The sequence below is a fragment of the Scyliorhinus torazame genome, chromosome 13 (genome assembly GCF_047496885.1).
Source record: "Scyliorhinus torazame isolate Kashiwa2021f chromosome 13, sScyTor2.1, whole genome shotgun sequence".
In the NCBI taxonomy this organism is placed as follows: domain Eukaryota; kingdom Metazoa; phylum Chordata; class Chondrichthyes; order Carcharhiniformes; family Scyliorhinidae; genus Scyliorhinus; species Scyliorhinus torazame.
The window spans coordinates 164290148-164317820 of NC_092719.1; the positions used below are offsets into that span (position 1 = coordinate 164290148).

The 27673-nt window shown below is 46.5% G+C and overlaps 1 protein-coding gene across 5 annotated transcripts in view; it reads right to left on the reverse strand.

The window, feature by feature from the left end:
* Nucleotides 1-27673, reverse strand: part of LOC140388345 (receptor-type tyrosine-protein phosphatase gamma-like) — a 1184455-nt gene that overhangs the window by 269545 nt on the left and 887237 nt on the right. For all 5 annotated transcript variants that reach the window (XM_072472367.1, XM_072472365.1, XM_072472362.1 and 2 more), the window contains one exon: nucleotides 19995-20179. In XM_072472367.1, the coding sequence (XP_072328468.1) occupies nucleotides 19995-20179 (185 nt within the window). The remainder of the gene's footprint in view (nucleotides 1-19994; nucleotides 20180-27673) is intronic.

Below are 27673 nucleotides of genomic sequence, written 5' to 3' on the forward strand. Positions count from 1 at the left end.
CACAAGGCCAACACACCAGGCAATCCTGTCGTATCAGGCAATGGGACCCTGTGGAGAACCTCTCTGGCTACATCGAGGGCATCTTGAAACCCATCGTACAAGGAACGCCCAGCTTCTGTCGCGATACGATGGACTTCTTGCAGAAACTCAGCACCCATGAACCAGTTGAACCAGGAACATTCCTCGTCACAATGGATGTCTCGGCACTCTACACCAGCATCCCCCATGACAACGGCACTGCTGCAACAGCCTCAGTACTCAACACCGACAACTGCCAAACTCCAGATGCAATTCTGCAACTCATCTGCTTCATTCTTGATCACAACATCTTCACCTTCGACAACAAGTTCTTCATCGAGACACATGGAACAGCCATGGGGACCAAATTTGCACCTCAATATGCCAAGACCTTCATGCGCAAGTTTCAACAAGACCTCACCGCACAGGACCTACAACCGACATTATACACCAGATACATCGATGACATTTTGTTCCTTTGAACCCACGGTGAAGAATCACTGAAATGACTACACGATGACATCAATAAGTTCCATCCCACCATCAGACTCACCATGGACTGCTTTCCAGAATCGGGTGCACTTTTGGACACACTCATCTCCATCAAAGATGGTCACCTCAGCACTTCGCTTTACCGCAAGCCCACGGAAAACCTCACGATGCTTCACTTCTCCAGCTTCCAACCGAAACACATTAAAGAAGCCATCCTCAATGGACAAGCCCTCAGTATACACAGGATCTGGTCAGACGAGGAGGAGCGTAACAGACATCTACAGACGTTGAAAGATGCCCTCGTACGAACGGGATATGTCACTCGATTCATCGATCGACAGTTCCAACGCGCCACAGCAAAAAACCACACCAACCTCCTCAGAAGACAAACACGGGACACGACTGACAGAGTACCCTTCGTCGTCCAGTACTTCCTCAGAGTGGAGAAATTACAACATTTTCTTCGCAGCCTTCAACACGTCATCGATGAAGACGAACATCTTGCCAAGGTCATCTCCACACCCCCACTACTTGCCTTCAAACAACTTCGCCAGCTCAAACAGACCATTGTTTGCAGCAAACTTCATTCACCTGAGGAAGGAGCTGTGCTCCGAAAGCTAGTGATTCAAAACAAAGCTTTTGGACTTTAACCTGGTGTTGTAAGACTTCTTACATTACAGTGGCAGCAGTCTGTACCATCTCCGAGGTGCACTGCAACCACTAGCCAAGGGTCCTTTTACAGCACCTTCCAAACCCACAACCGCTACAATCTTGGAGGGCAAGGGCAGCAGATACATGGGAACACCTCCAATTGCAAGTTCCTCTTCAAGTCACACACCATCCCAACTTGGCACTATATTGCTGCCATTCCTTCACTATCACTGGGTCAAAATCTTGGAACACCACCCAACCCCCGAGCACACAATGGGGGCATTACGTGAACTGTAGTGGTCAAAAAGGTGACTTATCCACCACTTTCTCAAGGGCAATTAGGTTTGAGCAATGAATGCTGGGCTAGGTAACATCACTCACATCTAATGTATGAATTAAGAGAAAGTAATTATGGCTTTGCAAAACAATCTTTATATCCAAGAGATAAAGACCTTGCTTCTCCATTCAGAGACCACTTGCCTTGCAGTTATGTCAAACAATGCATATTTGTCAGATACCTGCTAATTTATCTTCAAGTCTAAATTCTCAGCCGTCAGCCTATTCATATTCTATGGGCGGGATTCTCCCATACCTGGCGGGGTGGGGGGTCCCGGCGGGACGGAGTGGCGTGAACCACTCCAGCGTTGGGCTGCCCCAAAGGTGTGGAATCCTCCGCACCTTCAGGGGCTAGGCCCACCCCGGAGTGGTTGGCGCCCCGCCGGCCGACAGGATAGGGGCTTGGCGCCACGCCAACCGGTGCCGAAGGGCCTCCGCCGGCTGGCGCATGCGCGGGAGCGCCAGCACGTGCTGGCGTCATCCCCGCCCATGCGCGGGAGGGTTCGTCTCCGCATCGGCCATTGCGGAGGACCACAGCGGCCGATGCAGAGAAATAGAGTGGCCCCACGGCACATGTCCACCCGCGGATCGGTGGGTCCCGACCGCGGGCCAGGCCACCGTGGGGGCACCTCCCAGGGCCAGATCCCCCCGCGACCCCTCAGGAACCCTGGAGCCCGCCCGCGCCGCCAGGTCCCGCCGGGAAGGGACCTACTCTGATTTACGCTGGCGGGACCGGCTACAGACGGGCGGGACTTCGGCCCATCGCGGGCTGTAGAATTCGGGCAGCCCCGGCGCCCATTGAGTCGCGCAGGACCTCGCCATTCTCCGAGGCGGGCGGCGCGACTCACTCCGGGCTGGTTTTTGGGGGCGGGAGAATTGGGAGGACGGTGGGGGTGGGATTCACGCCGACCCCCGGCGATTCTCCCACCCGGCGGGGGTGCTCGGAGAATTCCATCCCATGTATCTATCAATTCTATTTAAATTGTCATAATCTGTGCATTTTTTCAATCAGGCCATATCAAATTATTCATTCTTTGGCTCCACTTTTCCAAATCCCTAACTAACCATTATAAAAATGGCAGAATGCGTACGTCTTGAATGGTGGCCAAGTGCAGCTTTAGTTAAAAGAGCCTTCAAACAAGCTCACCATGGGAATGCATCTGTCTTTTTCGCTATGTATATGCTTTGAAAAAAATATATATATTATTAGAGTTTTGTCATTTTTACAGAGCAACAAACTTTCAAAACACAAACTGGTACAGTACAGAACAATTATTTCTGCAAACACAAGAACAGAGAAAGACAGTATCATTTCAGAACAATGGTCCTGAAGAACTAGTGACTCCCATTACACAATGGATCAATCAGAGCGTGTGGGAGAAAGAGGATAGTCATAAAAACATGGTAGGATTACATAACAAGAAGCACACCTTTATGTAAAGCGAAATAAAGACTTGCAACATGGCTGAGATGTATGTTTAACGGCAAACCCCCATTTTTCACATAGATTTAAAATGCTGCAGAGAATGTTTTATTTGAAGATCCAAATCAAACATCGCCACAATAAGAGAGAAGTTAATCCAGACAATAAAACAGAAGTTAATCCAGACTCCCCAGAAGTTGTGCTTTCCTTTCTCAGTTACCCTTTTCAATTAAAGTCTGTCTCAAAAATTGCAACCTTTGAAACCACAATTATCAGGTCATAGCTCCTTTAGGAGCTGGTTAAAAAGTATGTGTGGTCAGAAACAGAATTTTCAATCTTCATTTCAGAGAAGCTTAACAGTCTGGTCCATTCTCATGCATTGCTGTCACATTCATTGAGGAAACATTTGAAGTATATTTTTCCAGTGCGTTTCTTAAATTTGTTGCAATGGCAACTTGCCACCATTTTCCAAATCCTGGTCTTCCCATGATCTGCCTGCTCTAATCGACAAGCAGTGACAGCCCACATCATGGATGCCACCTGTCTTTGCCACTGGCACCAGGCAGGCAGCTCCCACCAACTGGAAATGCTCAGAACTCCTAATTGGGTGCCAAGCTCACCTCCTGGCCAATTAGACAATTTAAATTTTAAAATAGCATCACAATAACAATACACTTCGGCCCAGAGTTGAAACCCAGAAGTCATCTGTGTGTCAGGTTCCCGATGCCGCATTGAAAATTCAGCCCGAGTCTCTGAAGTGGGGCTTTAATAGCTATTTCAGAGGCCCCTTATTGCCAGCAGCAACTACGTTTATGTGCTATTTCCCGAGCCTGTTGTATAGACATGGATACAATTGCTTTTACTAGCAATTTTTATTTTTCCTGGTTTAAGCTCCAGCACCAGCAGGGACAAAGATCCATGACATTCAGGTTTGTGATTTAGAACTCTTGCCAAAAGGGGACCACAAATTCTTGGAACTGATCATTTTGCTATCAATGAGGTTACCGACAGTACTGTGCATAAGAATATATATAACTAAGAAACCATTAAGGATCATAGTCATATGGTAAGTGCGGAGTTTCAGTTTTCAATCAGCATTTCCGCTAGCTAATTCAATACTTTCAACTGAGCAAGTATGTCCTCCATTTTCTTCTTCCAACATGTAACATCTTGCACTTACTGGTAATACCTTGCATTTATCTTTATTATCCCTCTAGGCCAGTTGGAATGATTGAGACTGATGAAGGGTAGATTAACCCATGTTTCTGCCTCCTTCAAGCAAGTAACCATTCAGAATTTCGCACTTCTTCAACTGGCATCGTGAACTAACGAAGGGAGAAGTCTTAGGACGAGAGCTACATCCTACAGCTCTGTTGTAATAAATCAGTTACTTGGTGTGCGATGCTACAGAACCAATGATTTAAGAATTTAACTTGTCCATTAAAAGGGAATTGTTTGACTTGTGGTGGGGGGTTGGGGGGGTTGCTGAGCCGACGCTGGGAAGGGGGCGCTCCTCCGGTAACTCAGAAAATTGGTTTTTTTGCACGAAAATAGGCCGCCTAACCTGTTGAACCACTCACCCCCACCCTCCCACAAGACAGCCACAGCTACCAAGAAATGCCTGGCAAAAACTCCAGGATAGCAGGATCAGCAAAAGCCTGGAGAGGAGGAATGGGACGATGGCGAACAGGAGGAGGGAGTCGGATCTGGCCACACCCCAGCGGGCTCAGTCGCCGGGAACCACGGCGGATTACCAACCGATAAGTGAGTTGATGGACCTCCTGACTCAGGAGCTCCAGAAACACAGAGATGCTATTAAGCTGGAAATTATGGCGACAGTGAAGGCAGCAGTCATGGACCCCCTGGCTCCCTTCAAGGTGGCTTTGGAGAAAACAGAGCGATGACTGGAAGCACAGGAGGCAATAATCAGGGGCCTAGAGAAAGAGTGACCAAATCACCTCCCTGAAAACAGAAGTGGCAAGGTTGGTGGTGACACAAGGAGCACTAAAGGGGAAGGTGTAGGACCAGAAGAATCGGTCGCGCCATCAAGACCTCCATATCGTGGGCCTGCTTGAGGGCATCGAGGGCAGGAACCCCACGGAATATGTGACCCAAATGCTGGGTAATGTGGTTGGAAGGGAGAGCTTTCCCAAATCCCTAGAAATTGATAAGAGTCCTGGGGCGTCATTCTCCGACCCGGCGGCCGTTGGCCGCCGTGAATCCCGCCCCCGCCGAAGTCTCCGGTACCGTAGATTGGGTGGGGGCGGGAATCGGGCCGCGCCGGTTGGCGGGACCGCCCCGCTCAATTCTCCGGCCCGGATGGGCCGAAGTCCCGCCCAGAAATTGCCTGTCCCGCCGGCGTAAATCAAAGCTGGTATTTACTGGCGGAACCAGGCGGCGTGGGTGGGCTCCGGGGTCCTGGGGGGGGCGCGGGGCGATCTGACCCCGGGGAGTGCCCCCACGGTGGCCTGGCCCGCGATCGGGGCCCACCGATCCGCGGGCGGGCCTGTGCCGTGGGGGCACTCTTTCCCTTCCGCCTCCGCCACGGCCTCCACCATGGCGGAGGCGGAAGAGACTCTCCCCACTGCGCATGCGCGGGAAACTGTCGGCGGCCGCTGACGCTCCCGCGCATGCGCCGCATTTCCGCGCCAGCTGGCGGGGCAACAAACGCCATTTCCGCCAGCTGGCAGGGCAGAAATCTCTCCGACGCCAGCCTAGCCCCTCAATGTTGGGGCTCAGCCCCCAAAGAAGCGGAGCATTCCGCACCTTTGGGCCGGCGCAATGCCCGTCTGATTGGCGCCGGTTTTGGCGCCAGTCGGCGGACATCGCGCCGTTGGGGGAGAATTTTGCCCCACAGGTCACTCCAGCCAAAATCTAAAGTGTGGTGCAGCCAAGGGCCGTAATAGCTAAGTTGCACTGGTACGAGGATCGGAAGCAGATCCTGAACTGAGCAAGGCACATTCGGCCCTGCCACTGGGAAAGCCATTCAATCCGAGTCTACCAGGACAGTGGGGCAGATCTGGCCAAGCGCAGGACTGAATTTAATACAGCCAAGGCGGCCCTGTACAAGAGTGGGGTGCAATTTGGTAAAGGTGAATGTTGCCATAGTCCCAGATAAACATAGGCTGCTGTCCCCTTTGAGGGAGAGAGCTGACTGGCGGTGACTTATCCTGAGGATCACCACGCCTCCGGCCAAACTGTGGATAACCTTCCAGAGGAAGGAATTCTGCTTCACTGTAGGGGCAAGGGGTTTGTGCGCGTACATAGGCTGGGAAGACAGCACCAACAGTTAGGACAAACTTGTTTCATAGAAAAATACATTTTCATGGGACAGAATTGCCTCACTTTTGACCTAGCTTTGATTCCCAGGAAGGAGAGGGTGAGAGCGGAGGGGTGCAGATACAGGTGAGGGCAAATAAATGGGTGGAGGAAGAATACAGCGGTAGAGGAAGACAGGGATCGCTCTGGGGAGGGTAGGGGGGGGGGGGGCACCACACTACTATGCAAGCCAGTGCAGGGAAGTACAGGTGAAGGGGAGGCCACGACACAGCTCCCGACAAGGAGGGAGTGCAGGAAGAAGAAGGGAGATATAGCACTAGAAAATAGGGGGTAGAGGGGAAAGACAATATGGGGGAAAGATGGAGTCCCACAGGGGCACAGAGAGTGCGGGACAAGAGGAGAGGACAATCCCAAGAAGGGGAACCAGGGGAGGGGGAAGTGTACAATGGTGGCCACGACAGGTCGCACATGGTGGCAGTGGAAACAGTGGCACCAAGAGGCGGCAATTCTTGGTGGACCCCAAAGCGATGGGAAACCCTGGAGTGCAGGGGCTCAACGACATGGAGTGAATGGCAAATACGGCCATCATGGATGGACCCGGACAAAGGGAAACCCCGGAGCGCAGGGGTGCTGCCAATTGGAAAATACGGTGAACGCGGCTACCCTGGATGGCCCAAACCAAAGGGAAACCCTGGAGTGCAGGGGCACATCCACAAGTAAGTATGGTTGACCCCGGAAGCTGAATAAAGTATGGAGGGGGGTAGAAACCCCCCCATCAGGATAGTCACCTGGAATGTCAGGGAACTCAACGGCCCAATGAAAAGATCTAGAATCTTCGCCCATCTGAAACGTCTGAGGGCCAATATTATCTTCTTTCAGGAGACGGACCTGAGGGCGAAGAAGTGACTGCGGGTAAGGAAGAGCTGGGTGGGTCAGACATACCAATCATGTTACGGGACGAGGGCTCGGGGGGTTGCCATACTACTGAACAAGAGGACAGCCTTCATGACAACAAAGACAGTTACGGACCCAGGGGGACGGTATGTCAAGGTTAATGCTGTCCTGAAAGGGACACCAGTGCTCCTGGCAAACATGTACGCTCCCAACTGGGATAACACTGATTTCATAAAGAAAACAATGGCAGAATCATAGAATCATGGAATTTATGTGCAGAAGGAGCCCATTTGGCCCATCAAGTGTGCACCGGCCCTTGGAAAGAGCACCCTACCCAAGCCCACACCTCCATCCTATCCCGTAATCCAGTAACCCCACCCAATCCAACCCTTTTGGAAATCCCCGACATAGACACACAACGACTCCCCATGGGGTGAGAACTTTAACTGCGTACAGAACCCATGGATGGACAGATCCAGCCCGATCGGGGAAACAACCTAATACGGCAAAGGAGCTGAACACCTTCAAGGAGCTGATGGGGGCAGTGGACCTTTGGAGGTTCACGCACCCAAAGGGAAAGAGTTCTCCTTCTTCTTCCAGGGTCGACTTGAGGATCGACTTCTTTGTAGTGAGGAAATCGGTCTTCCAAGGGGTAGTAGGAGAAGAATACTCTGCAATTGTAATCTCCGACCATGGCCCACACTACACGGATGTGAGGCTGGAGATGGATGGAAATTAATGCATTCAAGGTGCGCAAACACAGGGAGGCGGCCAGGCAACAACTGGTCGACTCAATTGTTCACAGGCAAATCACCCCAAAATATAAACAGTTCCTTTCTCTTTTACCTTATGACACAAATACTTCTACAACACTAAATAATAAAATCTGTTCCATTTGTGCAACTCATTTTGCATTTAATTTTATAAAAGCAACTTTATGAATTATTCTATAAAGTTAACGGACTTTAAATACGTCAAGGTATTTGTTTCAAACATTTGTGTTCATTATAGAAAAGACTTTGGGCGGGATTTTCCTCCTCCCCCATGGCGTGTTTTGCGGCAGTGGAGGCGGCCTTTCATTGACCGGTGGCGGGATCGTCCAGTCCGGTCGATGTCAGCAGGTTTCTCCAGGGCCCCGCCCCCTCCGACGTCGGGTAACCCGTAGCAAGGGATCACCATTAGCGGGACCAGATGATTCCGCCTGTGGAAGGGGCTGGAAAATGTCAGTCTTTCTTCAAAGGAAGCGTTATCTTCGATTTAGTTAACATCTTCACTTGGGACAAGTCCACATAGTAAATAAAAATGGAAATTATGGGACTGTCAACGGTCAGTCAGTTGTAAAAGTTGTCAGAAGGTAAAACATAGTAATAGCCTTTATTAGTGTCTCAAGTAGGCTTACACGAACACTGCAATGAAGTTACTGTGAAAATCCCCGAGGCGCCACAATCCGACACCTGTTCAGGTACACAGATGGAAAATTGAGATTGTCCAATTCACCTAACAAGCACATCTTTCGGGACTTGTGGGAGGAAACCGAAGCACCAGGAGGAAACCCATGCAGACAGGGGGAGAACATGCAAACTCCGCACAGACAGTGAACCAAGCCGGGAATCGAACCCCGATCCCAGGTGCTGTGAAGCAACAGTCCTAATCACTGTGCTACTGTGCTGCCCTTGTTGGCAAGTATCCTGGCACAATGGCAAGTCTGTTCATGATTGCAAACTTGGCTACCAGTTCAAGTAGCCAACCAGCAGTTATAGCAATTTCATAACACAATTATTCAAGTACTCTTGAGAGTCTGTGCTAGTAGTTAATTAGTCAAAATAAATGTAATTGCTAATTTTCTAATTATTTTGTTATTCCCACAGAAAATGAGATGGAAAATATATTATTATGTAATTCGATGTGGTGTAGTTTATCTCCTCCTACTGGTTATGTTTTGAGCCTGAAGAAATTTATGATATTTTTGGAGCAACTAATTTCTGACTCTGAACTCTTTATTATGTCAAATTAATATAAGTATTTAGCAAAATTAAAATTAAGAGACTTTATGCTGCATGACAGTATAAAAAAGTTACCACTTTGCAACAGTGACTACACGATATTTTATTTAATAGTGATGACTACAATATTTAATTGATTGTAAAGCAATTTACAAACACCTGAGGTTGAGAAAGGCATGATGTAAATGCAAGACTGGTATAAAAAAAATAACTATTTGTGAAGGACATTTTGGACTGGACTGGCCCAGCTACACTGAATGGAAATACAGATTTCATCTATATTCATGTTCTAACATGCCAGCAAAAATATCAAGTAGACTAGCAGCACTTCTGTATTACTGGAGTGTGATCAATCAAAAATACAAGGAGAAGGAAGTCTGGAATCTAAAGGAGAGGCAGAAAATTTGGCCAGGCAAGGATCTAGTGAGAGGGGAGATAGCAAATTGCAAAGCATGGAGTTACACAATGTCATTTCAGGAAGGTTGACGGAATTATTCCAGTTCTGGGACCAGAATTTGCTGCGGCAGGACATCTAACGACATCTGCTAGTAGTTTCCCTGAACTCTTCAGCTCAAAACTATTTTGCCCGCAAAGATGCTGAAAGTGCACGGCAGCACAGTTGTTAGCACTGCTGCCTCGCAGCTCCAAGGTCCAATTCTGGCCTTTGGTGACTATCTGTGTAGAGTCTGCACATTCTCCCCGTGTCTGCGTGGGCTTCCTTTGGTTGCTCCGGTTTCCACCCACAGTCCAAAGGTATGCGGGTTATGTGGATTGGCCTTGCTAAAAAAAAAAATTGCCCCTTAGTGTCCAAGGTTACGGGGATATGGTGGGGAAGAGGGCCTAGGTAGGGTGCTTTTCAGGGGGTCAGTGCAGACTCGATGGGCCAAATGGCCTCCTTCTGCACTGTAGGATTCTAGAAAGTATCATGTGAGAGTACCTTTAAGAAATGGGTGTTTATCAGTGATGTCAGAGTGTGGGTGGAGCTGGGCTGTCTGTCAGCTTTTTACTTTTGTTTTAGGCTGTTTGCTGCAGGGTGTGTTTTTGGTTTCGTTTTCAGTGTTGGAGCTGAAGCCAGACAGAGCAGGTGAAATGTTGATCTCTCTGCCATGAAAAGACTATCTCTTGATCATTTGGTGAATTCAAAATTATAAATGTTCTCAGGAGTGAATGTAAATCACATTTACATAGAACATACAGTGCAGAAGAAGGCCATTTGGTCCATCGAGTCTGCACCGACCCACTTAAGCCCTTACTTCCACCCTATCCCCGTCATCCAATAACCCCTCCTAACCTTTTTGGACACTAAGGGCAATTTAGCATGGCCAATCCATCTAACCTGCACGTCTTTGGACTGTGGGAGGAAACCGGAGCACCCGGAGGAAACCCACGCAGACACGAGGAGAACGTGCAGACTCCGCACAGACAGTGACCCAGTGGGGAATCGAACCGGGGACCCTGGAGCTGTGAAGTCACAGTGCTATCCACTTGTGCTAACGTGCTGCCCTAAACCTAATGTGCTTCTGTTAAAAGGTGTTTCTTTTGTCTTCTGGATGTTGTTTGGGAAGTTATTAAGGATTATTTAGTGTTGTATTCTTTGGGGGTTGTATTTAAATTGATGGTTGCTAAGATGTTCACTGTATGTTTTAAAAAGGTTAACTTGGGTTCATAGAATAAACATTGTTTTGCTTTTAAAAAATACTTTTCCATTTCTGCTGTACCACACCTGTAGAGTGGGCCGTGTGCTCCCCATACCACAATCTATTAAAAGTTGTGCGTCAGGTGAACTCCATGATACACTTTGGGGTTCTCTAAACCCTGACCCATAACAAAAGACACAGCAAAAAAACCAGGGCATCAGAGACCTGAGAGAACAGGGCAACCTACAAAGTATCTCTTTAACCAATGAGATTGAAAAATGAACAGCAGAAGGGCTGAGAAAGTAGATCAATTTAAAGCAGTGAATTTAAGGTCAAATCAGGTACAGAAAGAGAAATAAAGATAGGGAGACACAAACAGGATTAATGAAGAGAGAGAGGAGGTCCAAAATAATGGTTGTATTTAAAATGTGATATCCCTTAAAATTCAAATCCTGAGACTTCACACTATTAGTTTTCTGTGTTCGAGAGGTTGGCAGTAATTGGCACTGATTATTAGCCCTAGGTATCTGTGGTGGGTTTAGTTTGTAATTATCATACAAATACAGCCACCTCATGGCCAATGGTGAGGCAGACAACAAAATGCTGTTTTTTTGCAAGCTAATGGTGGAGCAGCTCAACTCACAGTGACTTTCAGATATTGGCATTTAACTGTACATCTGTTCCTTGGCTGAATTTGCTGTGCAATTTACATACGAATAACCACAGTGCCATTAACTTCACTGCTATTTTGACAGAAAATTTGGCCCAATGTCATATATGCCATCTGCATTTTCCAAGCAAGTGGTAGTGACTTGCCTTGCTTGTGTGGCACTACTAGAATAGACTTACTGGATGAGAAACTGGCTCATTAGCAGCTGTTGTTTGGGTGCTATGACTGCCTTTAGAGTTCCAAAATTTAATCAACAGCATACATACACACTTGTGGGATAAATTTTGCTGGGTGCCAAATTGATAACGGCATCAGCATTCACACAATGAATGTCCACTGGAAGTAGCCAGATCATGACATCAATCAGCTTGCAACGCTGTTTTGACACCAATGACCTCTTAACTTTGAGCATCTGAACAAATATTCACCAGTGCTATTTAAAGGGTCAAAGAGTTCATCAATTATTTGCAGGACAGTTGCTGGTTGGTTTTCTCTTGCTGTAGCTACAATTCTACAGGTGTTTGAAGCTTTACATAGTTATTTCAAAAAGTGTACAGAGAGTGGAGTGGCAGGTGCTGACAGACCTTTGCTAAGTTGGGTTTATTAGTGACTGCAGCATGATTTGGAGAATGAACAAAGGCCTTGAGAGAAGGGCAAGCTCCTGGAAGGGGGAAAAGGTAGGGGAGAAGCTAAGTGAGAAGGACTGTCAGCATGAAGCCTTATGTACACTGGGTCTTCAGGGAGCAATTCTTCAGCCTGAAGCTCAGCAAGGAACAATGTGTGAGACGTCTACGATTCAGTAAGGATGCCCTCGCGGAAATCGAACAAATGCTGCAGCCACAACGGCAACTTCTGAACAGGGTAAGGACGCATTGCCAGTAGTTGCAAAGGTGGCTATCATGATGAACTTTTTTACATCTGGCTGGAGCTAGAGATATTTGCAACATTCTGCAGTTTGTCATATATTTTGTGTAAGGGTGGCCATTCAGGCCGTCTCTGGCATGAGGAAATTAAATGTAGTTAGCTCGCATTGAAGAGAGCCTCAGTTCCAATCAAGCAGGCAGAATGAGAATGTGGCTTCGCTAAGATTCCAGACTTCACCATGGTACCAGAACTGAAAGGGATTCCCCTTCCTTAACATCTAGCTGGTATATGAGCAAAAGCACTGAACCATACAAACCAATGCCTGGGACTGAATTCTCTGTTGACCACGGCCAGTAGAGGAGTTCCTGATGCAGCGGAGAATCCAGCATTAGAGAAAAAACAGGATCAGCACCGGCTCTTTCCGATGCTCTGGTCCTCCACTGGCAGCTGCATCAAGGTTCACATCCAGGGCCATGGGAGGATGAAAACTGGTCAAAGTTACCCATTTGCATTCCATTAATGGGCTGGACACTGGGGTCTGGATTCTCCTTCAGCGGGATCCTCTGCTCGGCCAGCAGCGCACTCACACCTGAGGATTTCCTGACGGCATGGGAGTGCCCACAAAATTTAATCAACAGCATACGCACACACTTGTGGGATAAATTTTGCTGGGTACCAAATTGATAACGGCATCAGCATTCACACAATGAATGTCCATTGGCCAGCTGCCAGGACAGAGGATCCCACTGCCGGCAAGGTGTGCCGCACCAGACAACGGGTGCGGTGGGTCGGAGAATCATGTCCCGGATTCTCCATGACTCTGTGAGCTGGGCCAGAATTCACGCGGGTTGGTACAAGTATTAACCAGCATGGCTCTGACGCGGTGGACCTCGCAGTGGGCCCATGGGGTAAGCATTTAAGGTACGAACCCCCAAAATGCATCGGAGGGGCCTCCTCAATGAACAATGCAAATCCTACCCCCCCAATCCTCCAGCCTCCAACACCAGACCTCTAGACCTCCCACAGGAGACCCGATCAAATGGCCCCGACCAGAGACCCTCCCATCAGAGACCCCCCCCATCATATCATTCCATCAGACCTCCCCAACAGAGAACCCATCACACTCCCCCAACCAGAGATGCCCCCATAACAAGGAATGCCCCATAGCAGAGAACCCTCCATAGCAGGGAACCCTCCATAGCAGGGAACTTCCCATGACAAGGAATCCCCCATGACAAGGAATGCCCCATGACAGGGAACCCCCATATCAAAGAACACCCCTTAACAGGGAAGCCCCCATATCAGAGAACTCCCTCATAACAAGGACGCCCCATAACAAGAACCCCCCCCACCATATCAGAGAACCCTCCGTTAAAGGGAACCCCGCATAACAGGCAGCCACCCCCCCACCCAGCAGAGAGCAGCCCCATACTAGAGAACCCGCCCCATAGCAGGGAAACTTCCCATCCCCCCATCAGTCACACCTGCTTGGAAGCTAAAGAGTAGTCCAGACAGAAACAGTGAAAAAAATCACTGCTTTCATACTTAAATCTTCATTACACCTGCTGCCTCAGACAGATATCTACAAAGCAGAAGCTGTAACGTAATACAAACCACATCAGAAGATTTTAAACCCCTCAGATCCTTTGATCATAGAGGGACATAAGAGAGGCAATGAGGGACATGGCTAACTTACCCAGGGGCATGTCCCAGTCACAGAGTTCCATGGCTGAGGGTATCGGCACTGTGGTTCAGACAAGGATGGGCCTCCAGGACTGGCAGGGCCAGGTGATGGTTAGACCTCTGAAGCTCACCCCAGCTTCCCCCTCCGTCCCATGGAGCAGTCCGGGAGCCAACGAGCACCCTGAGGGAGGGATGGGACCTATGCTGGTGCCTCCCACAGGGGAGGGGTTGGAACACCAACTGTCCAAATCCATCCACACCTGACACTGGCGCATCTGCTGGACAGCCAACAGAGCAGGATGACACGTCATCACCTGTAACACACAGAAGTCAGTCGGGCCCACCCAGGCCCAAGCGCGCCAGAGGACGGCCGCGAAGGGCATCACAGGGCAAAGGGTGGTACAAGCAGCAGGCCGCCTCCACTCTTGCTGTGCTGTCTGGGGCAACACCCAGAAAGGGTGCTGGGTCACAAAACATTAGAAAGATAGAGGACACCTAAGGTCGATCTTAAATAGTTAGGGGGAAGGGGGCACATGTTGTAATCATGCATGATTAAACACTTTTTTTCCATCAGTCCGATCTACATCTAATCTCTGCCCCACGGGTGGGAACGAAGGGCTGGGTTTTGGGCAGTGCCCAGGTTTGGGGAGGGGGTGTTGCGTCCCACATGCATACACCCTCATTGAAAAGGTGGCAGGCCATGGGAGCCGAAGTGTGAGATTGCATAATGTGACAGCATCCCCAGTGAATGAGTCCAATCTGTTCACCATCTCCCGCCAGTCCCCCCCCCCAACTCCTCCAACACCCTGTCCCCATTCCGCAAGCAGGGATCACCAGGCGGACAGTGATATGTTAACACCAGAGTCAGACATTGTAATAAAATGAGGAGCATAAGAGCTCATCTCATAGTGACTTGTCTTCATCCTCCGTCCCACAGTTAAGAGCCACTGATACTGCAAACCCAGGGCCAACAACCTGTTGTGATGCTGGGATGACCCTCGAATGAGAGAGGAGTGGCTGTGGTCTTTTGGAAGGAGTCAAAGGTTAAGGGATGAGATGGAGTGAAAGGCTAAGGGAACGGGAAGGAATAAAGGCTAAGGGAGAGGGAAGATGGGGGTGGGGGTGGGGATGAGGGTGGAGGAGCTGCTGGTGTTCTGGCTCCTTATCGGTAAATCAGGTGGTGATCAGGTTATCCCTAGTGTGACAACCCTGGATCACACATGAGCAATGTTGTGCAGGGCGCATCAGGCCACCATGATACGTGCAACCCTCTGGGGACTACGTTGGAGAGCGGTCCAGGCAGCGGAAGCGCATCTTTAGGACGCCGATGCACCGCTCAATGATGCTCCTGGTTGCTTAGTGGACATCGTTATAGCGGTTCTCGGTTTGTGGTCTCCGCTCAGGTGTCATCAGCCATGACCTAAGCAGGTAGGCCTTGTCACAATCTAGCCAACCCCTCACCCGAAGATGCACCTCAAATGTGCTGGGAACCTCCGAGCATGCCAGGATGTTAGCTTCATGCATGTTGCCTGGTTATCGGCTGCAGACGTGTATGATGTGCAACTGGTTTTCGCACACCAACTCACGTTCTGGAAGTGGAAGCACTTCCTCTTAATGAAGGGCAACCCCTGTTGAGCCGGTGCTCTGGGGGGCAACATGCGGGAAATCAATAACTATTCCAGCAATGGCAGCAAATCCAGCAGCCTGGGAATCCTCATAGGCCTGTTAGAGATTGAAGTGTATGTAGTTTGCAGCCAGGGCGCATAGGGTATCCATCACACCTCGGATGCATGTGTGTGTGGACTTTTGCGAGACCCACATAGGTCCCTACTCGAGCCCTGGAACAAGCTAGAGGCATTGAAGTTTAGGACCACTGTCAACCTGATGACCACTTGGAGTAGGTGTCCTCTTCCTAACCCTTGCAGTGTCAGGTGCGTCACCATCTCGCACAGGTAGCGCTCGGTCTCTTTCGTAAGCCGGAGTCAATGGCAACATGCACGGTCCGGCAGATCCTCGAAGGACAAGTGTCGATGGAATAAACGCCTGATGCGGCAGCGCCTTTGCACCTCCTTCTCAGCCAGGTGGACGGCCAGCACCTGAGCCTCACTAGCTGGCCCCTACTGTTCTGGGACAGACCAAGGTGAGCATTCCCTTGACCATCCAAAGCCACAAAACTGCATGGTCACCCTGCGAGGTACTGCTGTGTCACCCTCAACATTTTGCCAGTCAATGGAAAGCGGTTAGGCTGTTCCTCACTTGCACATGTATTGTCCTTTTACCATTGTTGCTGGGCCAATGCCCTGGACCTCCCTATCTCCTATCTAATACCATCACGATATTACGATCAACATAAGGACTGCAGAAATTCACCATCTCTAGGAAACGAGAAATTGGCAAGAGATAGTCTTGTTGACAGTCCCAAGCATAAGATAGATAGATAGATAGAACATAGTGCAGAAGGAGGCCATTCGGCTTATTGAGTCTGCACCGACCCACTTAAGCCCTCACATCCACCCTATCCCAGTAACCCCTCCTAACCTTTTATTTGGTCATTAAGGGCAATTTATCATGGTCAATCCACCTAACCTCCATGTCTTTGGACATAAATGTTTTCAAAACTCTAGTGGTATATAAGGGATTTTAGCTTAGTCATTTGCCTTGAAGTAGTGGTTTTAATGGTAAGCCTTTATCCCAGGATATAGTCTGGATTTAAAAAAATTAGTTATTTAAAGCTTTTTTAATGAGCTTTTCTGGAGTGCATGTACGGAATTTTTTAAAAATCAAGATAATAATTTTAAGTTACATTTATGGCTGCTGTCTTGGAGTTGAAAGTAAGAGTGACTGACAAAAGTGATACTTAAAATTAGGAGCCACAACTCCAATGTTCCAACAACAATGGACTTCACTGCTCTCACAGCATCCTCAGTGGGGAAGATGGTGGTGTAGTGGTCATATGACTAGAACAGTAATCCAGAAGCCCAGGCCAATGCACTGGGAACTCAGTTTCAAATCTCACCACAGCAGCTGGTAGAACTTAAAATAATTCAATAACATAATCTGGAATTGGAAAGCTAGTCTCGGTAATGCTGTCCATGAAACTTTCATTTATTGTACTAAAAACCTATCTGGGTCACTAATGCCCTTCAGGAATTAAGTTTGCCATCCTCACCTGGACTGGCTTATATGTGACTCTAGATCCACAGAAATGCCCCTTGACTGCCGAGCAAGCTAGTCAGACTTAGGGATGGGCAACAAATGCTGGCTTTGCCAGTGTTGTCCTCATCCCATAAAAAAATTAATTAAAATTGCTTCCCTTTAGGGCAGCACAGTGGTTAGCACTGTGGCTTCACAGCTCCAGGGTCCCAGGTTCGATTCCCGGCTTGGGTCACTGTCTGTGCGGAGTCTGCACGTTCTCCCCGTGTGAGCGTGGGTTTTCTCCGGGTGCTCCGGTTTCCTCCCACAGCCCAAAGATATGCAGGTTAGGTGGATTGGACATGCTAAATTGCCCTTGGTGTTCAAAATTGCCCTTAGTGTTGGGTGGGGTTACTGGGTTATGGGGATAGGGTGGAGATGTGGGCTTGGGTAGGGTGCTCGTTCAAAGTGCCGGTGCAGACACGATGGGCTGAATGGCCTCCTTCTGCACTGTAAATTCTATGAAATCTATGTATTCTCATGCTCTGCGTATAATGTAATAAATATGTTTATGCATGATATTGAAATAGATTTCTGTATTTCGCTGTTTTCATTTCTGGATAACCAGTTGATGAAGGATAGTGCTAGATCCAACCACAATTCAGTCTTACATTCTTTACAGAGTTAAGAATTGCAAGCTCCTAACTCAACCACACCATAGTTCCAATTTGTTGCTTCATATGTCCAAAGATGTACAGGTTAGCTGGAGTTATGTGATAGGGTGGGGGTGTGGGCTGAGCCAGGGTGCTCTTTTGGAGGGTCTGTGCAGACCTCATGGGCCGAGTCTCCTTATGCACTGTAGGAATTCTATGGATGCCACGTGCTTAAGTGACATTACTATGATTCAGTTGGTGTTATAACTGGACGGGAAGATCCCAGATGGAACACTGGCTCAAAAGGTCGCAACTTTTTAAATATAAGACGTGGAGAAACAGAGGGCGTCATTCTCCGACCCCCCAGCGGGTCGGAGAATGGCCGTTGGCCGCCGTGAATCCCGCCCCCGCCGGTTGCCAAAGTCTCCGGTACCGGAGATTGGGCGGGGGCGGGAATCGGGCCGTGCCGGTTGGCAAGCCCCCCCGCTCAATTCTCCGGCCCGGATGGGCTGAAGTCCTGCCGAGAAATTGCCTGTCCCGCCGGCGTAAATTAAAGTAGGTATTTACCGGCGGGACAAGGTGGCGTGGGCGGGCTCTGGGGTTCTGGGGGGGGGGGGGCGCGGGGCTATCTGACCCCGGGGGGTGCCCCCACGGTGGCCTGGCCCACGATTGGGGCCCACCGATCCTCGGGTGGGCCTGTGCCGTGGGGGCACTCTTTCCCTTCCGCCTCCGCAACGGTCTCCACCATGGCGGAGGCGGAAGAGACTCCCTCCACTGCGCATGCGCGGGAAACTTTCAGCGGCCGCTGGCGCTCCCGCGCATGCGCCGGGAAACTTTCAGCGGCCGCTGACACTCCCGCGCATGTGCTGCCCCGATATGTAATTTCCGCGCCAGCTGGCTGGGCAACAAACGCCGTTTCCGCCAGCAGGCGGGGCGGAAATCCCTCCGCCGCCGGCCTAGCCCCTCAATGTCGGGGCTCGGCCCCCAAAGATGCGGAGCATTCCGCACCTTTGGGGCGGTGCGATGCCCGTCTGATTGGTGCCGTTTTGGGCGCCAGTCGGCGGACATCGCGCCGTTGGGGGAGAATTTCGCCCAGAATGTCAGGATCAACACCGAGAACAAAAACATGTATTAAGCATGAAAAAAGTGGACTTTACCCCCCCCCCCCCCCCCCCCCCCCCCCGTTAACAATTACACACAGGTTTTAGGATTAACATGAATTACAAAGTACATCTTAATCTACAATGGTAGCAGCCGGAATGTGGCGACTCGGGGATTTTCACAGTAACTTCATTGTACTGTTAATGTAAGCCTACTTGTGACAACAAAGATTATTATAAGACAAAGTCCCTTTTAAACACACAAGATGACTGTGGTAAGATACAATTCTCTTTGAGCCGGAATGCGACTAGGGGCTTTTCACAGTAACTTCATTTGAAGCCTACTTGTGACAATAAGCGATTTTCATTTCATTTCATTTCAAGTGAATATCTGTAGATTTCTCCTCAATATCCCCCCAGATGATTCTTATACTGTGGGCCACCCTGTCTCACTGAACTCCGGTTTCCACGAGGGATTTCAAATATCGCTTTCAAAAGTCACATTCTCAAATCTTCTTTTAAATTCTGCTTTCCTTCGACTGCTTCCATCAAGGGTTCACTTTCAAGTTTTACACCTCTTCCTTCAGGTTTCCTCTGTCTTAAGGCTTTTACACAAACTCTGAGGCCCAGCCATCGATTTCCACAATTATTTTAAATAATGTCTCCCAAAATGCAATAATTTCTCACAAACCTTAGCACCACTGCAGATATCATCCTGGCCTCTCACGATCCAATGCTTTTTCAACTCTCTGCGACTTAACTGAACATTCGTCTGTTCTGGTTCCCAGTTTCTTCTGTTCTGTTACCTCCAGATTTCTTGGAAATTTTCTTCATTTCTCTAGTTTTCTTAACTAGCTGGACTTTAAATTTCCAGCATCTGTCCTCTTAACCATTACTCCATAGTTTGTTTTTTCTTCTAGCAAGGCTGAGAGAGATGTTCCCTCTTTAGCCTTCTGAAACCAACTGCTTCTCGCAGAGCTGTGAGAGCTGCCTTCTATCTCTCTATACATCACCAACTGCTCTCATAGAATTTACAGCAGGTCATTCAGTCCATCAAGTCTGCACCGGCCCTTTGGAAAGAGCACCCTACTTAAGCCCACGCCTCCACCCTATCCGCGTAACCCAGTAACTCCACCTAACTTTTTTTGGGGGGACTTACCAAGTTGTGATCATTTTTTTTGGTGAAAGCTTGCTCTTTCTCCCCCTCATCTTTTGTCCAGCTGTAGGAAATCAAATAGTTCATGATGGGAGGGTGGTAGATGGTTTCTGGCCTGTTCCATGTGACGAGTAAAGCAGACCTGTTCACTGGTTGGACAGTCATATTCACTGGTGGGCTGCTGCATACTGAAAGGCAAAAATAAAAACTTAACCCTGCTAGATCATAACCAAATACTCAAATCCCAGAACCTATGCTTTCCTTGCTTTTAAGGGAAAGAAATACATGCCGTTCATAACATTGAAATACGTGACATGGAGCTTTCAGAATGGATTACAACCTCGGTAAAATCCTCCAGCTAAATATTTTTCACCATTTATAACAGCAGTAATATAATTTTGTGCTTAGTAAGTAGGAGGAAAGAAAACAATATTAAAACACCCACATTAGAATAAAATATTTACTGCATGCCCTACACAAGATTATAAACATTTGAAGTCCACAATTTAATATGTCAAAGTGAGGGTGAAGTATAATGTCTAGATTTGCTGAAAATTACTCGATTTCTGTATTCTAAAGGAGCACAGAAACAGTAACATTCTCTGGGGGTCTAATATAAATTTTCATAATGAATTATTAAGTCACTTTGAGAGGTAGAAGTTAATTAGAAGAGATCTTCATATTATAAAATAACTGGCCTAGATTGTCCAATTTAACAGTCATGTGACCATTTTTGCTTTGAGTAAAGCACAAAATTAAACAATCATTGAACATTTGATGTTGTAACTATGTCAATTAGCACCTTCCATACACTGAACAACATGTGTTTTGCTGTAGAGTTTTGAAAAACATGTTTAAGAAAGAAATACTGCAGGCTTATTAAGATTCCTCTTTATTAATGGCAGTCATGACTTAATGACAAGCATACAAATTATTACACCAAAAACAATTTAAATGTGTAGCAATGTTGCATGTCTGACAGATAAAAGATCTGCACTATAAATTCATTTTAAATAGGTTAATACAAATTAGACAATCTATATATGCCTATGAACCATTGGCTATGACTACAGGATTATGTTAAAAAGGTAGATTTTCTTCCCTCCCCTTGCCAGCTCATCTCACATCGTCCAAGTTCTCGGCAGCCAACTCGTGCTTTGGCTCCTGGTGAAATTAACATACCGCCAAGGGCCTGAGTTGTTTTCTTTCTAATTTGTTTCTACCTTATAAGCAATTAAATGACTCTCTCCAAATTTAAATTGGTACCTGCGCTTGAGGAATCACAAGGCATCAATCTGTATCCTGCTGCTCCATCTTCTACAACTCCATTCATCAACCAGCACATATAAAACTATTTTCTGGTTGTCTCAAACTGACAAACAAAGCTTGACTGCTTCGAAGTGAGATCGTCCCAGCTTCATTTCTCTGCCTGTTTGCTGCACCTGACAATTTGTAGATCTGTTGCCGCCCTTTCTATAAGAGTATTTATTATTTGTATTGGGGGTGAGAAGTGTGGAGAGGTGCATTTTAAAATTACTTTGATGCAATGGTTTTTAACAAATGAGAAGCTAAAATCGGAAAGTTCAAAAAGTGTATTTTGCAAATTAACACATTGACATACAGTACCAGAGAACCATCAAATATGAATATTTTTGTTCGTAAAAATACACAACAGGTGTAATGTAAAAATGGAAAATGCAACTAGTTCATAACATCTATAAAGAGAAGAGCCAAGTTAACATGTCAGATGTAGAACCTTCATCTGAACTGAAAACAAGTTAAGAAAGTTCCAAAATATCTCTGAAAACCATTGGAGGGAAACACAATGGATCTTGTAACCATAAATTAAATAAATAGATTAACAGTCTGCAAACTGTTTATTAGAAAGATAGAAACTTGTCAGAAGAAATAACAACAAAATAACACACTTGATAACTAAGTACTTGACATCCATTTTCATAATAGAGGAAAAAGACAATGTGCCTGTAATATAAAGGGAGGAGCTTAGTTGATTTAGTGCAAGTTATAAAATGGTAATGAAGAAAATAATGGGCCTTAGAAACGTAGAAACGCTTCCAGAACTTGATGATTTCCACCCCAATGTGTGGTGAAATTGCAGATACATTAGCCATAATTTTCCAAAACTCTGTAGATTCTGCAGTGTGTTTTTTGGAGTGCCAAGTTGCAACTTTCATTCCATTATTGAAGAAGGGATTGAAAGGAAAAGCACCAGTTATAGGAATTTACTGGAAACTATCATAAGGACAAAGTGGCTGAGCATTTGGACGAGTAGGAGTTACTCAAAGAGATTCAGCATGGATTTGTAAAGTGCACGCTGTGTCTGAATGATTGAATGTTTTGAGAAGATTGCTAGCAGGTATAGGGGAGTGTCTTTGAATATTGTCCATATGAACATCAAAAAAGCATTGGATGAGGTTGAATTTTTTTTTCCTGCACCTAATGGTGCACAAAGGCAGACTTTTGTCTGATTCCATAGCTAGTTATTGCTGGAACCAGTTGCTAGCCTGTCATCAGAAGCTTATAGCTTGAAGGGTGTCACTCTGCGACAAACATGGCTGACAATGAGTCTCCCACTCTTACCACCAGCCATTGGCATGTTGAAAAATGTTGCAGGTTAACACTAAATCTGTTTGGCCAGATTATGAATGCACCTTCCTTGGCCAGCATGTCCCCGGGCATCCTTGAATCAGCAGCTTCTGGCTCAGAGTCAAGGACGCTACCCATTGCGCCACAAGACCTCCATCAGGTTTTATAGAAGCGATTATTAGAAGCTAAAAGGGCACGGAATTGGAGGTAACCTTGTCTTGTGGATCAGTAGTTGTAAAAAAAAACTTTCTTCTCTGATTAGTTGGATGGAACATGCAGTGTTGGCTATGAATCTGTGAAGACCTTGGATGAAAGAATAGAGAGATTGTACATCAAAGTCTTCAGATAACTTCTAGCACAGTAAATATAAATGGGCAGCACGGTAGCACATGTGGGCAGCACTGTGGCTTCACAGCGCCAGGGTCCCAGGTTCGATTCCCCGCTGGGTCACTGTCGATGCGGAGTCTGCACGTTCTCCCCGTGTCTGCGTGGGTTTCCTCCGGATGCTCCGGTTTCCTCCCCCAGTCCAAAGACGTGCAGGTTAGGTGGATTGGCCATGATAAATTGCCCTTAGTGACCAAAAAGGTTAGGAGGGGTTATTGGGTTACAGGGATAGGATGGAAGTGAGGGCTTAAGTGGGTTGGTGCAGATTCGATGGGCCGAATGGCCTCCTTCTGCACTGTATGTCTATGTTCTATGTTCTATTGTTCTATGTCGAGGAGTGGGAAGTTACAAAAGGCCATAGACTAATTTTGTGGGAAAATTGGAGTTCAATGTCAGGAAGTGTGAGGCCATACACACTGAATATGAAAAAAAATTGGAATATTTTCTTAATGATGAGAGGCTAATTGCTGCAAAGGAGCAAAACGATTTAAGTGTCCGTGTACACAGATCATTAAAAGTTAATTTAAATGTAATCAAAAACAAAAAGTAATCAAAAAGATGAATAAAGGGTTGGAATTCAAAGTTTTCTTTTTCTTAAAAAAAAAATTAGAGTACCCAATTCATTTCTTCCAATGAAGGGGCAATTTTGTGTGGCCAATTCACCTAACCTGCGCATCTTTTGGGTTGTGGGGTGAAACCCATGCAGACACGGGGGGAATTCAAAATTAAGGAAGTGATTCCAGGCTTTACCAAGCCTCATCTGGACGCCAGCATACCGGTTTTGGGCACCAAACCTTCGGAAACTTCGACATTTTGGCATGAGATGGGAAACAGTGTGGATTCACCAAATACCAGGCCTTAAAGGGCTAAATTGTGAGGAACAGATGCATGAATATAACTTGACTCTGCCTGTGTTTAGAATATTGACGAGTGATATAATCGAGGTATTTAAAATGATTGCAGGATTTGACAGAGTAGACACAAATAAGCTATTTCCTGTGATGGCAAAATCCACAACAACAGGAAAAAAGTCTTCAAGTGGGGTGGGGTAATTTAAATAATTTGACAGTAATCATTAATAGCTTTGAAACAGGCAAATGTAGTTCTGAGCATTAACAGCTTTAAAATAATGGCTATTAGAGCCCTTTCTCAGCATGCTGGTGTAGGAAAGTAAGAATTCACAAACATAATGACCTTCACAGAATGGATAAGTAAAAATGTGGTAGGAAGCATAGTGTTCAGCCTTCCGCTAGTTAAATTACAGCTGCAGTAAATACGATGCTGCTTATTAGGATTTACAGTGAAAGGCTGATAGCCAAAATATATAATAAATATGTTACACAGTCTTGGTACCAATCAGACATTTTATAGGAGCAGGGCTATGTCTCTCAAATACGTTTCCAAATAAAGCCTCAGTTACTGCAATTTACAGACTTGAGTGGCTTTTAATTTTTTTTTATCACAAGGCATGAAATCCAAAACTCATTCATACAAAAAATTAAAAATACTAGGCCAATTGAAATTTTCAAGACTGTGATCAATGGACTTTTGTTTGGTCAGGATATCAACGGATGTGGAAGAAAGGCAGGCAAATAAAGTCGAGGCGCACGTCTGCCATAATCAAATTGAATGGTGGAACATGCTCAATGGCCTAAATGGCTGAGTGGTTTTCACACATTCCTGTGTGGGCGTCATGGCGGCATAGTGGTTAGCACTGCTGCCTCACAGCACCAGGATCCGGGTTCGATTCCGACCTTGCATGACTGTCTGTGTGCAATTTACACATTCTCCCCTTGTGTCTGCGTGGATTTCCTCCGGGTGCTCTGGTTTCCTCCCACAGTCCAAAGATGTGCAGGCTAAGTGGATTGTTGATGCTAAATTGCCACTTCGTATCCAAAAGGTTAGGTAGGGTTACTGGGTTACGGGGATAGGGTGGGGCGCATGGGCCGAGGTAGGGTGGTCTTTTGGAGGGTCGGTGCAGGCTCAATGGGTCGAATGGCTTCCTTCTGCACTGGTAGTGATTCTAATTCTAACCCTCAGAGAGGAAATAAAAAGGCATTAAAGAACCAGAAAATGGCTAAAGTAATAAAAAGGCATGCGAAATGCTGTGAAAAAAAAAATCCAAAAATTGAAAATTAAAAACTCTGCATGGTACAGGAGCCTTTAAATTACACAAATGCAGGAAACAGAGTGGAGTTATTCAATGCCAAAGAGAAAAAATACTGACCAGGGATCAGACTGATCTTCCGCCACTGCCAGAACCATACAAAAAGCACCACCATTTTGATTTGGCTCATTTAAAAAGGAGCAATATTTTCCCATGCTCTGTAATTATAGTAAAATGTAGCTTCCAGCTTTCAGAAATATTTGATTATAAGAGAAATCCTTGAACAGCCAAGGAGTTGCAAGTGAAATTCTGGACAAAAGATGGCAGTGCAAGCCTAAATATTACCAAACAGCAACCCCTCTGATTTGTACACATCAGCCACTTTAACTTTTGCATTTTCTTCATCTAGCCCTAACACAAATTTTTTAAATTAAACACTTGATTTGATTAATCTAATCTCCTGCACTCTTATGGCAGGATCGGTGTAGACTGTGTTTCCTTACAAATTATATGAGAGAAAACTGAAGCAAAAGATTTTCACACAAAACTCTGGCCTTTTCCCAAAATAAGCAGAACCATTTTGAGTATTTGAGGTTTTAAGTATCGAGATTCTTCATTCCACCAAGCCCAAAACGCCTTAGGGTGAAATGCAAATCCTAGAGGAGGAATTGAAACCAGGTCCGCTCATTTACATTTTAAAATAATTAGCTATTAGCACACAATTTCATTAAATGTAATGACTCAAACTTATTGTATTTACTGCTGGACATAAATCAATGAATACCTGGAGCAACTGAACATTCATTGACCAATGACCCATTGCACTAACAAGCTGTGGGTCAATTTTATTTTGTTGTAAATTAGGTTTTCTCATGTGGTATTTAAGCTTAATGGTGGAAATGATCACAAAGCATTAACTAAGATTGTTGGAAATCAAGCTTTTATTTTTATTCTCAAAGTCATTGTAGTTTAAAGCTACAGTGCCCACCCATGACAAAATTAACAAAGGATATCCGACTTGAGTGTTTTATATAGCAACATCAGGTTTGGAAATGTTGTAGTGATCACAGTGCTTTGTGCACTTAAACCACAGACCGATGGCTCTTGCCCTTGTGTTCTGGCTTCAGAGTTGGCAGAATTCCAGCGGTAGAAGTAGTAGGGATTTGCAGCATAAATGCATAAACTGTATTTATGGAAATTATCTTCTCAAAAATAAATTGTGACAGATGGTTGTAGGAAATCTGTATTTATTTGTAAAATCATGCATTACAGCAGATAACAATTGATTTTAAAATGAACTAAACTTTCCCTCCCGCTCCACGACTTTACACATAGGGCGGGGGGGAATTGTGACATTGTGTACCTCACCTGATTAGACCGCAATCCCAGCTTTAATTCAATAATTCATTTCAGGAATGTGTACAATATTACTCTTAAATCTGGGACAATGAAACAACATGCGATACAATCTCTATGGAAACTGGAAGTGTTTGTTTAGCTGACCTTAACCCCACCAATGCCAGCGACTGGACTTTCTATTGCAACACCTACAGTGAAAGGAGGGTGACTTAACTGAAATGTTGCAGAACTAATGGGTCAAATATCATTGTTCCCCATATCTTTGGTAGCTTATACACAATGAGTTTCTTGCATTTTCAATTTAATTGCAGTTATTATATGTTACATTAATCATGCATAATTTGCGAGCTGAGATGTTCTGTTCAGGGTAAAGGAAGTGAAACATTGACATAAATTGGATGCTCATTACGGATGCTACAGGTGAATATTCAAGGTATCCTCATGGAGATCCAAGGCAGAGCATAAATGTGTAGGTCACCTTCAAAATAATGAACAGCCTGAAATCAGTCCGAGTGAAGATTGGTCAAATATAGATAACGGAGGGCATCACGGTGGCGCAGTGGTTAGCACTGCTGCCTCATGGCGCCGAGGTCCCAGGTTCGATCCCGGCTCTGGGTCAATGTCCGTGTGGAGTTTGCACATTCTGCCCATGTTTACATGGGTTTCGCTCCTGCAACCCAAAGATGTGCAGGTAGGTGGAGTGGCCACGCTAAATTGCCCCTTAATTGGAAAACATTAATTGAGTACTCTAAATTTATATTAAAAAATATATACATAACGGGCATAATTAAAGCAAAAAATGTTATGTCTTGTTTCAGGCGGGTTTAGCAGGGTGCTTCTCAGCGCTAACGCTATTCAGCAGCTCTTTGCCCTTTATTTGGCCCCGGCGAAGAACCTCCCATTGAGGTCGCACTTGAGTAATTTCTTGCAGTGGCGAGTTTAGCTCACCATGCAGGAAGACCACTTGCGGATCGGGGTGCCAAAGTTTAAGGTCCCCTGATCTTTAAACCCCCCCCACAGCGACCCCCATCGCGGCTTCCGCACCAACCCCACTTCACGCCCAGACGTCAGCGGGAGTGCCAGGGTGCCACCCTGCCCAATGCCCGACCACCCAGGAGTAAATCCCGGGCCCTGGGTGAATCCAGTGAGTGCATAGATCTTGCCCAGTGAGGGCACGATTAAGTTGAATCTCACGAGACGCTTCGAGCATCACAAATCTCATGAG